The 10,428-nt window shown below is 44.1% G+C and overlaps 2 protein-coding genes across 3 annotated transcripts; both read left to right on the top strand.

Annotated features, from left to right (window-relative positions):
* Positions 1-2,903, top strand: LOC121326510 (dynein light chain Tctex-type protein 2B-like). 2 transcript variants are annotated; one of them, XM_041269819.1, is made up of 5 exons: positions 1-236; positions 660-793; positions 1,289-1,358; positions 1,820-1,883; positions 2,364-2,903. In XM_041269819.1, exons 1-5 carry the CDS (start codon positions 175-177, stop codon positions 2,418-2,420), a joined length of 387 nt encoding a protein of 128 aa, XP_041125753.1. In that variant the 5' UTR covers positions 1-174; the 3' UTR covers positions 2,421-2,903. The 2 variants fall into 2 exon arrangements, with proteins under 2 accessions (XP_041125753.1, XP_041125754.1); XM_041269820.1 differs by lacking the exon at positions 2,364-2,903 and adding an exon at positions 2,250-2,307 and having other exon boundaries at positions 4-236.
* A 497-nt stretch (positions 2,904-3,400) lies between these two features.
* Positions 3,401-9,451, top strand: LOC121327078 (choline-phosphate cytidylyltransferase A-like). Its single transcript, XM_041270870.1, has 9 exons — positions 3,401-3,638; positions 5,411-5,527; positions 5,726-5,825; positions 6,114-6,230; positions 6,505-6,656; positions 7,205-7,283; positions 7,488-7,630; positions 7,785-7,973; positions 8,412-9,451. The coding sequence occupies exons 2-9, from the start codon at positions 5,420-5,422 to the stop codon at positions 8,613-8,615; spliced, it is 1,092 nt and encodes a 363-aa protein (XP_041126804.1). The 5' UTR covers positions 3,401-3,638; positions 5,411-5,419; the 3' UTR covers positions 8,616-9,451.
* Positions 9,452-10,428: the final 977 nt, after the last annotated feature.

Raw genomic sequence — 10,428 nt, 5'->3', positions numbered from 1 at the left:
CGACCGTTCGGCCGCCAGGTTGTTGTTGTTATGGCAACAGCAGTTAGCGGACTCGTAGATAAACAGCAGCAGTCTCGACTTGAGTTTGCAATGCTGTGTATCAGTGCTGAATGAATGAATAAGAAGTAAACGCATTTAAATAATTTAATACGAAAAGCTTCTGGATCTTCAGCGATGGGAGAATCAGGAGAGATGTTAGATAATTCCTACGTCATCAGACCCAACTTCCAACACAAGTAAGTCTGAGTAGGGAGTTACATTTATTGCAAAACCATATACTGCGTCCACAGCGAATTGCATGTTCATCACTTGTATGCAGTTAAGAAACCCGGGTTATAAAACGTTAAAACAACGCGACCAAATACATCTTGGCAGGCTAACGTGACGCTAGAATTAGAAATGATGACGATCGTTATTGACCCTAGAGGTAGCCCACAAACAAAATACACGATGGCTTTCCCTAACACGCGAGACTAATGAGTTTATTTTAACATTTCAAAAGCCATAACAAAATATATCGTCGGTTCTGCACACAAGACGATCAGACCCGTGTGTGGTTTTTGACACTTTATATGTGTGAGTGCTGATGTGCCTTCCTCGTTGGCAGCGTGTTTTATGAACCCGTCTTTGTTGGTGTTTTGTTCCACCGAATCAACCAGGTTCAAACCAGCGACAGCGAAAGAGTGTATCCACCAGATCCTGAAGGAGGAGCTGGTGAGCAAACAGTATGACCCAGAGCAGGTGCCAGCTCTCACCCGCGCCCTGTCCGAAGCCGTTAAGGACAAGCTGAAAGGTGCTGAATTACAAGTACATACAGGGATGGAAATAAGACTCCCATTCCATAGCAGTTTGATGTATTTCTGGTTTTACTATGAGTTTAATAAGACACACCTGACATGAGCTTGTTTCCTATATACTGTGTCTGACCAGTTCGTAATAAAACGTGGCATGGGTGAGACTGCTGTGCAAAAGGAGTCTTATTTCCATCCCTGAAATAAATGAATCATCTGTATAATTGAACTGTTTTATGGATGCAGCTTCAATTGTTCCTCTACATGTGGATCTGTAGCTTATGTGTAAAATACAAACAAACAAGAATAAATAAATTGATAAATACAAGAAGGCTGCTTTATATGACATGTAAAATAAGAATACTGTGAATCTGCTTTAGATTCAATATGCTTAAAAGTGTTGTGCATTTCTGAAATACAGTACAAGCAAAACCTGTGAGACTACCACCTTAGTGCAGTGTCTTTAATAATAGTCTCTTATGTGTTGCTTTGTGCAGAGATGGGGTATGACAGATACAAGCTGGTGGTGCAGGTTGTGATTGGAGAGCAGAGAGGGGAAGGCGTCAAGTGAGTTCTGCTCTCTCTCGTTCGGCTCTTTCATTCGGCTCTATTGTTCTGCTCTTTGTTTTGTTCTGCTCTCTCTCATTCTGCTCTTTTGTTCTGCTCTCTCTTGTCGGCTCTCTCGTTCTGCTCTCTCATTCTGCTCTCTTGTTCTGCTCTCTCTCTTGTTCTGCTCGCTTTTGTTTTCCTCTCGTTCTGCTCTCTCTAGCTCTGCTCTCTCTTTAGTTTTCATTCATGTGAAGTTTACCAGCCCCTAGCAGTTCATTTTCCCTTCACCCCTGTGAGGTGAAGCTGAAGTTGAATACATCAATTCTAAAGCATTTCTACCGACACTACCGATCCCCTGTTGCATGTCAAACAGATAGATGGAGCTGTGGTGGAGAGCAGTGGGGATTACAGTGCGCTCAGTGTTTTCTGGTCATTCTGATGCAGAGAGGTTTCTGACTGCTCTTTGTGTTTCCTTGCAGGATGGCAGCTCGCTGTTTCTGGGATGCTGACACTGACAATTACGCCCAAGATATCTACATGAATGTGAGTGTTGGAGGGGTTCAGTGCTAGGGGTTAGAGACGTGTGCATTATCTGTGCTTCATTAAGACAGATGTGACAGTCTCAAGCACATATCCTCGGTAGGCTACCCCTATTTATTTGTAAATTGATTCATTTACAGTTCATTGTTTTTACATTCAACAACAACATTAAAATGAAGCTTGGTGGTGTAAAAGAAATGGGTCGAAACATAGGAGCTGGATTACTTTGTGACCCTTTGACAAGTCTTTTGACATCCTTGTGTCAAAGTAGATGCAGAATTCTTAACAGTTTTGTTTTTTAAATTATAATTTTGGAAAAGGTCTGCACCAAATGTGAAATTGAAAGTCCTTGTGCTTGTTTGTTTCCAGGACAGTCTGTTTTGTGTGGCTGCTGCATTTGGCTGTTTCTATTACTGAAGGACATGATCAAAAAACAATTCCCAGCTAAGCGAAGTGTATATATGTGAATGTGTCATTGTCCAGGAGATCCTCCTACTGCACCTCCCTCTCCTGGTACTGCAGAGCGACCCCTGCTGGTAGAGGTTGAAAGCAGCAGCCAGTCGGTGGTCAAGCACTGGGAATGTTGGGTTTCCATTCCAGTCTACAAGAGCCCATTATCCACACAACAACATTTTTTCCACGCTTTTCAAGCAGTACAAAATGTTTCTCATAAGAAAACAAACAACAAAAAAACAAGATTTAATGTTAAAAGCAAACTTGGAAAATCTTAGAAAGCAGTCATTTTATATATTTCTAGTACAAATTAAAACCAAGGTAATAATAGTGCGCACATACTGTCATGCAAAACCTGAAATGGATTGTTGCTGGACTGAACCAGGAGAGCCTTGGAGGAACGAACACTCCGCCTTCCATTCAGAGTCATAGCAGAAACCCCATGCCCAGCGTGCTCTGCTACAATTGACCGATTACAAGTGAAAAGCATTCATGTCTTTTGAGTTTTGCTTCTGTACAGTTTGAGAAGAGATGATCTAATCTAATAAAACACAACATTAAAAGATGTAAGCAGTGGTCTCCTTTTCTGCTGTTTTGTGTATTTACTGACATTGACTCACCTGTTAAAGCCACAGAAATGTGTGACCCACCTGTACTATATGGACCATGACCCATACAACTCAGACGTATCAGACAACGCTCTTTGGTGCCCTCTGACAAATTAACAAATTTGCTTTGCCCACGGTGTCTGAAACTGACTTGCAGCTGGTTTATGCAGCTTTTATATATTTCAGAATACATGTCAAGGATTACATTTGCAAAAAATTAGAAGACAGTAGCGGCTGCTAAATATGAATTGGCATATCTTTTTCTGTATGGCTGTATTTCTGCTGGCTAATCTCGTTTATAAAAGAACTCTCAAGCACTGGTCAAGCTGACACGGTGTTGTCGTGGACGCGATTCTTCCAGCCAGTAGATGGCGGAGTCAGGTGCAGAGACGATTATGAAGAGGATCACATTGCCTCTGCTCGGTTTGGAGTGAACACATCATTTCCTGAGGGAGTGAGTGCGCTGCAGGTCCTGCTTGGTTGACAGGTCTGTGGGGCTCCTGTCTCTTTAAGGGTTTCTGTCTCTTTAAGGGCTCCTGTCTCTTTAAGGGCTCCTGTTTAAAGCCCTTATTTATATCAGCAAACCTGGCAGGACTCTGTACAGAGCAAGGGGCACTTAATAAACTAAATACACAGTTACAGTGTTTAAGAAGAATTCACGACCCGGTAACAGTCCAGACAGTACACCCCAAAACAGGTTAGTTGTTGCTTTTTACATTGACTTTTAAAGTTTAAAAAGTAGAAGAAAGACTCAGTGCACCATGGAATGTAATTATAACATACCAAAGGAATGCGTGTGTTTTAACGCCAAAGTCTAAGACAGAAGAAACTACGGAAAGATAAGACTAGAGCCGAGAATTCAAGTTGACTTTCAATAGTGAAAGTTACCGGGATAGAAAGACGAATCGTGTTTTATTAATGAAGCGATAACTGCACTGTATGCATTACTAAACACGAAAGGACATACAATTTTATCCGAGTCGGAAACGAGCAGAGAATGCGTTATGTTACATACCCTGTGTGTACAACTAGGACAAGCTACCCGTAGGCCCGTAGACGAGAGGCCGAGCATGGGAAAATGAATCTCCCAGTTCTGGCTTCATCCCTTGATTATACCAGTCTGTGTGTGACATGCTACGATTAGGCTGTCATCGTACACGAAGCAAGACACAGATACGCTCTTGTGAGTGTTTTCTTCATATAGCGTGACTGGGATTTCAAACGTTTTGGTGAGCGTAAATTAAGTAGCCACAATTAAACGTGTTTGGGTGTTTATTTACTATGTATTTCTTTTAATAAATCAAAACGACATCCCCTTTGGATCCGGGGAGTGGAGAGACCCCCAGTCACTAGAACAACACAGTGTGTGATGCGCTTTTTTTTTTTTTTTTTTAAACTGTCTAGTTTGTTTGCAGTCACTAAAGCAGCGGGGGGGACATCTTCATCTGCATACAGCTCTGTTATAATAATGATAGTAATAATAAAACCACCTGAGAGACAGTGGGTGTGCAGATGTTTCCTGCCGGAAACACTGAGCTGGATAAAGAGGGGTGGTGCAGTTTCATGCAGCTCTCCGCACTCCGCCCCTCCAGGTTTCAAGCTATTTGAAAGAGCAGGGTCAGCGAACTGCCTGTAAATAGCATCACAACGCTGGCGACTGATCGTTCTTATCTTATAACCTGTAGGCATCTCTCCAGAGCAGGGAGGTATTAACCACAGCGTAGAGTTCAGGGCTGGAAACAGTGCTGCTTTTACTGTACATGCGCACGCTGCTCCAAGCTACCCTGCTTCTGTCAAAAAGGGAGGTGTTTTCTCTTCAGCTTGCATTGCTCTGTTTTCCTTATTCTGTATGAATACAGATTTTAACCGCAGAAACATAGAATTGAGGTGCCTTCGTGGTTTGGTTTCTTTAATGTCCCTTCTGTCAATATCTCAAAAACCTGTCAAGGGTGCATTGACTGGATAGAGAGGCAGAGGCAGCTTGGATCTACTTTGGTATGTGGAGATGATTAAATAACACAGATATAAAGATACAGTCATTTGGGTGGAAGTTCATTCTGTATTCCTGTGGTGCAACAGTGCCATCTGGGCAGAAAAAGCATATTTTCAGTCTGTAAAAATATTCTATATAATTGTAGCATTTTCTACAGTGCTGTGATATTTCCAGGTGTTGCATTAAATCTATATTTAATGCAAAGTATAAACGTAATTTTACTAGTAATCTTACTAATCTGTGCTGCCTTGCTTTCCCAGAGTAAAGTTAAAAAATACTTTTCTGAGACCTCATCTGCTTTTCTGTCAAAGCAATACAGTATTGGCAACATACCCTATTATGCACTGTCCCTATTATGCACTGTCCCTATTATGCACTGTCCCTATTATGCACTGTCTTTGCGCGCGTGTCTGTGTGTGTGTGCGTGTGTGCTGAAAACTGCTGTTTAACCTGTTGCTAACCTGCTTGAATTCCAGGTCTCTGAGATGGAGGCTCACGGCTCAGGCAAGTCGTCACGGAAGAGGAAGAAGGAGGGCTCGAACGGGGAGACAGAGGAAGACGTCACGCCAGCGAAGATGCCACGCTGCTCCGTGGTAGGTGGGCAGGGAAGGGCATTTTATAAGGAAAACTACACAGTACTCCCAGCTAATTAGCCCAGTCAACAGCAGTGACCCTCACTTGATTGTCAGCACCTGATTTGTGTGGAGAGCTCAGTCTGAATAATGGAAAAACTGCTTTGTGCAGGGCTAGTGCAGTGTGTGTTCTCAGCTGTGTATCCCGGTCTCTCTCAGGGTTTGACTGAACCAGCCCCCTTTGCAGATGAGATCAAGGTCCCGCACAACACTCCGTACGTCCGGGTCACCGTGGAGGAGGCCCGGCGGGGCACGCCATGTAAGTACTGGGTTGGGACCAGAACCAGGAGAAAGAAATGGGCTTTGCTTGGAACCAGGGAGAGATTTGTGCAGATTGGACTAGGATCAACAGTGGAAATACATCAAATAAAGAACCAAACCACAATGTATAGGATACTAGAAACTGGTTCCTAGAATTGCAACCCACCCCAGCAGATCATTTTCATACTGTTCTGTCTGCCGATGGTTCATCTCTTCTGTACTATTGGGGATGCATGAACTGCCTGTCCGGTTGGCTCACCTGTTCCTCCCCTTTCTTCTCTCGCAGTGGAGCGGCCGGTTCGGGTGTATGCTGACGGGATCTTCGATATGTTCCACTCCGGCCATGCCCGGGCGCTCATGCAGGCCAAGCAACTGTTCCCAAACACACACCTCATAGTAGGAGGTGAGTCACAGAGGCTGTGCTGTTAGATGTTGCAATTTCTGGTTGGGAACAGTGCTGTTTCTGTTTTAAGTAATCATACTTTTTTTATATATATTTATACAGTTGCAAAACAATTGCAATATGAGTCTTTATTTCCATCCCTGCTAACCTATAGTTGGTATTAATATTTTTTGACAATGACTAAATGTTTAGGCAACATTACAAAATTATAAATGCTTAACAGTTGGCACAGATTGACATGTCTGAACTCTAAACTCGCTTCCCCTCCCCGCAGTGTGCAATGACAATCTGACCCACAAGTTCAAGGGCTTCACGGTGATGAGCGAGGACGAGCGGTACGACGCAGTGAGTCACTGCCGCTACGTCGACGAGGTCGTCCGCAACGCGCCCTGGTCCCTCTCGCCGGAGTTCCTCACCAAGCATCGGGTATGAGGACTGCTGGCAGAGTGGCACAGTAACCAAGCCTCTCATTACTGTCATGAAACCTGTACAAAATACGACATTTGAATCATTTGAAAGAGCAGGGTCAGCAAACTGCCTGTAAATAGCATCACAACGCTGGTGATTGATCGTTCTTATTTTATAACCTGTAGGCATCTCTCCAGAGCAGGGAGGTATTAACCACAGCGTACCGACACAGGCCAGCTGAGGACAGAGCTGGAAACAGTGTTGCTTTTACTGTACATGCGCACGCTGCTCCAAGCTACCCTGCTTCTGTCAAAAGGGGAGGTGTTTTCTCTTCACCTTGCATTGCTCTTGAAATGACTTTTTAATTACTTCCAGTCTTAACAGCAGGTTTGAGAGCATACCTCTGTGTGAACAGCAGGTTTGAGAGCATACCTCTGTGACAGTGAGAGCATACCTCTGTGTGAACAGCAGGTTTGAGAGCATACCTCTGTGTCAGTGGAAGAGCAGCTTTGATTTGGTCACTGGTGGAATTGCTGCCTGTTTTAAATGGTATTTTATTATTTCAGATTGACTTTGTGGCCCATGATGATATTCCATACTCCTCTGCAGGAAGTGATGATGTCTACAAGCACATCAAAGAAGCAGGTGTGTATCACAGCAGGTCAGACTCAGTGCTCAGTTTCCCTATGTATTTAATGCAGGGTTTATCTCTGAGTGCAGTACAGTGCTCAGTTTCCCTATGTGTTTAATGCAGGGTTTATCTCTGAGTGCAGTGCAGTGCTCAGTTTCCCTATGTGTTTCTCAGTGAATTGTAATGTGAAGCACAGTCTCCTGCTTTCTCCCCTGCAGGCATGTTTGCCCCGACTCAGCGGACGGAAGGCATCTCCACGTCTGACATCATCACGCGGATTGTGCGTGATTATGACGTGTACGTGCGGAGGAACCTGCAGAGGGGCTACACAGCCAAGGAACTCAATGTCAGCTTTATCAATGTGAGTGAAAGGGCTGTTTTATCAAATAACCCTCACCCTAAACCTAACTCAAACCCCCTAAACCGAAAAAGTAAATGGATTCTAAAGCAGTGGTTGCGAGGGTGGCGTGTGATGAATGGTATGTCTGTCTCACTGAATCTCTGCCCCTCTACAGGAGAAGAAGTACCACCTGCAGGAGCGCGTGGACAAGGTGAAGCAGAAGGTGAAGAACGTGGAGGAGCGCTCCAAGGAGTTTGTTCAGAAGGTGGAGGAGAAGAGCATAGACCTGATCCAGAAATGGGAGGAGAAATCCCGGGAATTCATCGGCAACTTCCTGCAGATGTTTGGACCCGAGGGGGCGCTGGTAAGCGATTCAATGGGAGGGGGAGTCATCACAGGATAATCGTAGGGTTTTAAGGGGATAGTGTGTGTGTGGGGTGGGGGTAGCAGACCTTTTTTCAGGACTCCTTCTAACTTCTTGTAAACCCTGGTTTATCCATGCTCTCATAGCTTTTGGTTTTTGTGTGATTATTCTGGGATTGCATAACAGTTTGATCCATTCCTGGTTTAATAAGACACACCTGAGCTTGTCACCTATACACTGTGGGGCTAATAAGGCTCATAGTAAAACCTGGAATGGGTAAAACTGTTATGCAATAGGAGTCTTATTTTTGTCTCTTTTATTTAGCCAGTATTATAATGCATAGCAATTTCACAGGTTTGTAATGAAGCCTGAGAAGAGCACCCTGCAGTGGGAGTCTCTTTTCCATGCCTCCTCACCTCTCACTGTTGTTTCTTGCAGAAACACATGCTGAAGGAGGGGAAGGGACGGATGTTGCAGGCGATCAGCCCACGGCAGAGTCCCAACAGCAGCCCCAGCAGGGAGCGCTCCCCCTCGCCCAGCTTCCGGCTGCCCTTCTTCACCAAGATCTCCCCCCCGCCATCCCCGCGGGCCGGCTCCGCCGGGGCATACCACATCAGCGAGGACGAGGAGGATGAAGACTAAACCCCTCGCTCTCCTCTCACTCACACAGCACTACAGCTCTGGGGCGTGCTGCACAGTGGGGTATTGACAGCCAGCGTGCTTCCACAAGCAACAGAAAGATAACTCTGCTGCAAATGGAACTGTTTTATTTTTATTCACTATTAATCTACACTATTTAATCAGCGATTATGTAAAGTTATCTTTCTGTAAAGTTAGGATTGAATTTGAATTATGGCGCAGCTGTCCTTTCTATGTAGTGGCATTTAAAACGTAACAACAAGCAGGATGATAAGAGATTGATTAACACTGAATACAATGGCAAAACAACGTCAGTTAACTTTATCACAGCTGGTGCTCCTTCTCATGTTTCTTGGATTTTGTCAGTTATCTTTCACAGCTGTTGTTCTTTTATTTCTTGAATCTTTTGTTAAATTTTATTTATTTTAAATCTGTTTCTAGACTAACTGAGCCATAATCCAGATGCAGTCATGTGGCTTGTGTTGAAGAGAGTTTTGGATAGGTTAGCGTGTCAGTGAAGGCTCAGAGATGGATCCGTTCATGTAGAAGTTCATGTTCTGTTGTATCACTGACGGTTCAGTCTGTCTCCACTGTGAGGGAGTTAGCTAGCTGGCTGTAGCAGCATACCTATTTGAAAGTAGAATATGTAGAACATGTTGTTGAGATACACTTTGGAAGATGTGTAAGATTCTGTGAGCTGTCCACTTGCTCTAGGTAGTGGCAAATCCCTATGAAACCACCAGTTAAACCATTAAAACCACCAGTTAAACCACTAAATGTGGATTCGATATTTAGGTGGTCTGCTAAATTGTTTTTAAAACTTTGGACAGAAAAGTCTTTGCCGACCCTATAGACAAGCCAGTGGGTTTCTAGTGTGTAACTCTGTCAACATTGCCGTAACAGTTTATACGATAGTAACATCTGGTTAAAGGAGGTGCAGCTTTTTAGTCACTACAGAAACATTCACTTAACAGTGAACTGGTGGTACAGAGTACATCAGCAGCTTCCTACACAACACATAGAGAACTAAGTGACCCTACCACTGTGAGGAAATCAGTCTGTCTGCCTTGCTGCTGTACAAACACGCTGGCATCGCTGGAAATCCTTCTCTTTGCCTTGCTGCTGTATAAACACGCTGGCATCGCTGGAAATCCTTCTCTTTGCCTTGCTGCTGTATAAACACGCTGGCATCGCTGGAAATCCTTCTCTTTGCCTTGCTGCTGTATAAACACGCTGGCATCGCTGGAAATCCTTCTCTTTGCCTTGCTGCTGTATAAACACGCTGGCATCGCTGAAATCCTTCTCTTTGCCTTGCTGCTGTACAAACACGCTGGCATCGCTGGTTTCTGGTTGCAGATCCACTCCTGTACAAGTCACTTGAAGCTCTCCTGATGTATCTGGGAGCATTCCTGTTACAGGTGTGTGTGTCAGTCATTGTAAATGCCTGGCTGTGAGGAAGTATTCATTACCATAATTTACCTGTTGTAGTGTTAGCTTCTGTGAGGGAGTGCTGCCCTGGGCTTCTGTGCCACTATACCCAAACCACTGCCCATTGATTACTGAAAAGAGGCAATGCACACACACACATTGTATATGTACCTATGTAGAAGTCTGAATCACACTGATGTCTGCTACTTCTCTACCTGGTTTAACATTTTATACATTTAATACCAGACTAAAGAATTTTAAAAGGGGGGGGGGGAGAACTCAAGGGAAGTTATGGTAAAACTTATTTTTTTCTCTTCAACTTTCAGTTAAAACTAAAAGGAGGTGGGGGGTGTGTGGATAGGCTGTTAACTGTCCTTGAATAGAGTAA

Source organism: Polyodon spathula, chromosome 14 (assembly GCF_017654505.1).
Source record: "Polyodon spathula isolate WHYD16114869_AA chromosome 14, ASM1765450v1, whole genome shotgun sequence".
Taxonomy (NCBI): Eukaryota; Metazoa; Chordata; class Actinopteri; order Acipenseriformes; family Polyodontidae; genus Polyodon; species Polyodon spathula.
This window is presented reverse-complemented; position numbering and strand designations above follow the sequence as displayed.

Bases quoted from the DNA above. Each gene is read 5' to 3' on its own strand.
- LOC121327078 (XM_041270870.1), top strand. From the start codon at position 5,420: ATGGAGGCTCACGGCTCAGGCAAGTCGTCACGGAAGAGGAAGAAGGAG. The intron at 5,826-6,113 runs GTAAGTACTGGG...CTTCTCTCGCAG, and splicing joins GGCCCGGCGGGGCACGCCAT to TGGAGCGGCCGGTTCGGGTG. The intron at 7,631-7,784 runs GTGAGTGAAAGG...GCCCCTCTACAG, and splicing joins TCAATGTCAGCTTTATCAAT to GAGAAGAAGTACCACCTGCA.
- LOC121326510 (XM_041269819.1), top strand. From the start codon at position 175: ATGGGAGAATCAGGAGAGATGTTAGATAATTCCTACGTCATCAGACCC. The intron at 237-659 runs GTAAGTCTGAGT...CGAATCAACCAG, and splicing joins AGACCCAACTTCCAACACAA to GTTCAAACCAGCGACAGCGA. The intron at 1,884-2,363 runs GTGAGTGTTGGA...GTCATTGTCCAG, and splicing joins CCCAAGATATCTACATGAAT to GAGATCCTCCTACTGCACCT.